This window comes from Nannospalax galili, unplaced genomic scaffold, assembly GCF_000622305.1.
Source record: "Nannospalax galili isolate Female #2095 unplaced genomic scaffold, S.galili_v1.0 scaffold1152, whole genome shotgun sequence".
NCBI lineage: Eukaryota > Metazoa > Chordata > Mammalia > Rodentia > Spalacidae > Nannospalax > Nannospalax galili.
Genome location: NW_008331648.1, coordinates 55,804 through 60,496, shown reverse-complemented (window position 1 = coordinate 60,496; position 4,693 = coordinate 55,804). Strand labels below are relative to the sequence as shown.

The 4,693-nt window shown below is 44.7% G+C and overlaps 1 gene segment (V, D, J or C); it reads right to left on the bottom strand.

Annotated features, from left to right (window-relative positions):
- Positions 1-3,073: 3,073 nt before the first annotated feature.
- On the bottom strand, positions 3,074-3,661 carry LOC103728804. The segment is given in 2 exon segments: positions 3,074-3,456; positions 3,560-3,661. Coding segments are annotated over 2 exon segments (429 nt in total).
- Positions 3,662-4,693: the final 1,032 nt, after the last annotated feature.

The following is a 4,693-nucleotide window of genomic DNA, read 5'->3' as shown; positions in this document are numbered from 1 at the left end:
GATTTCATTTTTTTTTTTTTACTACTGAGTAGAATTCCATTGTATAAATGAACAACATTTTCATTATTCATGGTCAGTTAAGAGACATTTACATTAGGTATTGTGAAAGGACCAGCAGCACACATGGATGTAAAAGTATCTCTGCAGTAGGATGAGTCCTTTGGGTATATGCCAAGGAGTGGTATAACTGGATCATATACTAATGCGTCTCTGAACCCTCTCCAGTGACGTGTTCTCATGCAACAGAGGGCAGTTAGCACAGGTCACAGCTGACCAAAGTGGATAGAATAAGAGACTGCAGAGTGTGTGTCTCTGGACAGGAATCATTAAAATTCACCCACCCAGGCCTCTGAGTCCATTGCGGAAGAGGGCATTGGAGAGTGCGTGAGCCAGGTGTGGTGCATGACCATAGAAAACAGAGTCTCCCAGCTTCTGGGAACTCGCTCATACGAACCTGCTGCAAACATGACAGCATGTACAGAACCCATGCAAACACATCACACAAAAACCAGCATAGAGTTGGGGAAATGGGCCAGAGGCCCCAACATTGCCAAGCAGCTATTGGCAGCTGACCACTGCTGGGGGAGGGAGAGTCAATCTTCTTTAAGGGAGTAATACTAGATAGGCTGAACAGGCTCCAGTGGATGAACTCACAGTGAGAGACATTTGGGTACACAAACTTGACTCAATATACCTTAACACATATGACAGAGTACATGAAATCCTGTGGACCTGCTATGAGCTGGAGTGCAGATAGGGGAAAGTTTCTAAAGATGGTTAAGATGTATTGTATGAAATGTAAAAAATTCAATGAAAATATGTTGCAAAAAAGCAAACAAAAATAACATAAAATGCAATCAAAACATTTAAAAAAGAGATTCAAGAACATCCTTAACAACACAGCGAGTTTGAGGATAGCCTATTCTAGAGACCCCGTGTCAATAAAGAAAGAAAGAAAAAATAGTCACGGTACAGAAGAAAAAGTGAAATTAAAGAAGACAGCAGACTGTGGAAGACTGCCCATGCCCCTGGATTAGCAGAATTGCTACCAAAAGTAAATCAGTAGACTCAGCGCAACTCCCATCAATATTCTGGCGTTACACTTCACAGAATGAGAATAAACAATGCAAGGATTCATGGGACACAAAGACCAAGAATAACCAAAGCAGATATAAGGAGAAAGCACAACCAGGAGCTCCCACAACACCCGACTTCAGTTGTACTGCAGAGCTATAGTGAAAACAAATCTCATAATGGCATAAAACAGACATTTAGACTAATGAGAACAAGAGAGAGCAAGAGAGAGAGAGAGAGAGAGAGAGAGAGAGAGAGAGAGAGAAATCTTCAATAGGATGACAAAGCTGTGGCCACCTATTTTTTGAGACAGGTGGGAAAAGACAGCTGATTTTATTAATGGTGCTAGAAAAACGGTATGTGGACCCGCAGAAGAATCAAATTAGATCCATATCTTCCACTCTGTGCAGAAACCACCTTTTGGTGAATGGAGGACAGCCTATGCTAGAGACCTAATCTCAATAAATAGCTAAATAATGAAGAAAGGAAGAAAGGCCAAGACGCATAAAGGTGAAATTGAAGAAGACACCAGACTGTGGAAGACTGCCCATGCTCGTGAATTGGCAAAGTTAATACTGTGAAAATGACTATGCTACCAAAATTATTCAATAGAGTCAATGCAATTCCCGTGACTGTTCTGATGTCACACTTCACAGAATGAGAATAGCAATGCAAGAATTCATGGGACAGGAAGACCAGGAAGAGCTAAAGAAAATATATCTTTAATTTGCCAGGAATCAGGATTTTCGAAACAGCTTCTGTGTGCATTTCATAGCAATGCAAGCACGAGGCCTTAGTTCCGGAAGATGAAAGAAATCAAGGCACGGGTACATTTTTAAATAAATGATAGTCTTATTTCCTATGATAGGAGAACATTTTCTGTGTTTGGGGGCTTTCCTTCATGTCGGCACAGAGATAGAGCAAATCAACTGTTGATGTCCATAGACCTCTAGACCTTCAACTGGAATCGTTACAAGTCCATAGACTAGAGAACATCAGAGCTCTGCTCTTTTCTATTATTTGGTTTTCCTGCATTACTTCTAAGGTTGGATTAGGAGAAATAACTGTAACAGGTTGTTCTAGCAAAGCAATTACTGAAGAATCTGACACAGCAGCGTGAGGAAAGGGGTGAATGAGGCTCCCCTGCATTCTGAGGGTGTGCGCTGCTGTGTGCAGAGAGGTGGGACAAGATCACAGGCATCCCCCATCTGAACCCAAAGCAGGACCTGAGTGTTTTTTGCTGCAGTAGGGAAGCTGTAAGACCTCCTAGTGGAAAATCACCCGAGTCTGTCACTGCATGGGGCTCTGCAGTTCTGAGGGGCTCCTCCCTCCTGAACAGCTGGTTTGTCTCTGCTCTTCCTCTGGGTGACAGTGACAGTGTGGTTCAGGATCAGACCTCTGCAGATCTCTGCCGTTACTTCTGTCCCTTGCGATGCTCTGCATTTTGTTCAAGTCGGAGAACACCCTGTGTTTAACGATGTCTATGAGCTGGAAAGATGACTCTGTGGGTAGGGGACTGCTGCACAAAGAGGACCTGAGTTTATATCTAAAGTACCAAGGTACAAACTCAGGTATTGTAGCCCTGCAGCAATCCAGTTCTTGTGGATGATTCTGGAGTCCCTGACTACCCACTCAAGCCAGGTGGTGAGTTCCAGTCTCAGTGAGAGAACTTATCTCAAAAGTAAGGTGTGATAGAGACACCAGATGTCAACCTGTGCACAAATATTATTTACACATGCACATACAAATTCCCACACTAATATATATGTGTGTGTGTGTGTGTGTGTGTGTGTGTGTGTGTGTGTGTGTACACACACAAACATATTTCACAATGTAAAACAGAACTATAAAATATTTGGACAAAGATTCCCACAAACCTCATCATTAGAGAGTCTCTGGCAAATCTGTGGTGTAGTGTGGACAAACAGCTCAGACACACCGGAGTCCAGTTCTCTATTCCTCTCTGCACCTGTTGTGATATGCCCCAGAGCTCTGTGTTTCAGCGCCCCCTGCTGGTCCCGAGTGCCCTGCAGGGAGGTTTGTGTCTGGGCTCACACTGAAGTCCCCTCACTGTGTCTCTTGCACAGTAATACGTGGCCGTGTCCTCAGACCTCAAACTGCTCATTTGCAGGGACACGGTGTTCTTGGAATTGTCTCTGGAGATGGTGAATCGGCCTTTCACAGAGTCTGGGTAGTATTTACCACTTCCATCATAAATTATTGCTGCAACCCACTCCAGCCCCTTCCCTGGAGCCTGGCGGACCCAGTGCATGGCATAGCTGCTGAAGGTAAATCCAGAGGCTGCACAGGAGAGGGTCAGGGATCCCCCAGGCTTCACCAAGCCTCCCCCAGACTCTACCAGCTTCTCCTCACACTGGACACCTGTAAACAGAGAGTCCTCATCAGGAACTTGTCACACCTGCCCACTGTCCCTCTCACCCTTGTCAACTCACACACCCAACATTCCTTCTTTTCCATAAATCACCTTTTAAAAGAGCAACGAGGAAAAGCCAGCTCAGCCCAAACTTCATGGTGAGTCTGTGTTCAGTGTTGATCAGTGAATGGAACACCTGGGTGTGCAGGGCTGGGCTCCTCTGCCAGAGCTGCAGGGTCAGGGCTGGGCTGGTTTTCAAGAGCAGAGGGAGGCCTGATTTGCATGATGTCTTACTATATAGTAAGGACTCAGGTTGGAACTCTGGAAAAACTTAGAGCTTAGGGCTCACAGACTTCAGGGACACTGATGACAGTCACGGAATTTTAGCCAATATGGGAGCTCTGTATGTACTGTTTACTTGTTGAGAATTTACCACACTGAATTGCAGAGATGGCTCAGTGGGTTAAGAGCACTCACTACTTTCAAGGAACTGGAGTTCATGCCTAGCACCCAAATCTGATGCCTCACAACTGCATGTCATGTAAATACAGCTCCGGGTGGATCTGATGTCTGTATTTTCCACAGACACCTGCACTGAACTTCAAATACTCGAACTAACATAAGGCATCCGCATCATTAAAAATAAGTTTTTAAAATGAATTACACAGACTTCTTCATCTATTCCATGTATGTCCACATGCACGGAACATGTCCTATGTGCACTAGTGTTCTTGTCTTTAGAAGGACATGACAATAAGCACTATCACAAAGCGTCGTCTTCCTGCACAGAAGCCCACTGTCATCCTGTCTCCCCCACTGTCTGGGCCTGTGCTCCTCAGTGCTGGAAACAGCTTCTCCTGATGCAGGTCCTGGACCCACTCAGATGTTCCTTGTGAGGTTCCTGTGAAGGGAACACTTGAAGAGTTTTAGTTATTTCTGAAGTCTAGCTGTCTGCAGGTCTCAAGGTGACCTCAGAATCTCAGATGTGGCTGAAAACCCATTTGACAAAGTTCAACTCGCTCATGATAAGTCCTAGAGATGTTAGGAGGAGACGGAACATATCTCAAAATGATAAAGGCTCTGTACAGGAAACCTAGAGTCAACATTATAATTAAATGGAGAGGAAGAGAGGCATTTCCTCTAAAATCAGGAAGGAGACAAGGATGCCGATTCTCTGCTCTCCTATTAAAGGTGGTTCTTGCAGAACCAGAGACAGCACTGAGGGCATCGAGAGAAACCAACTTA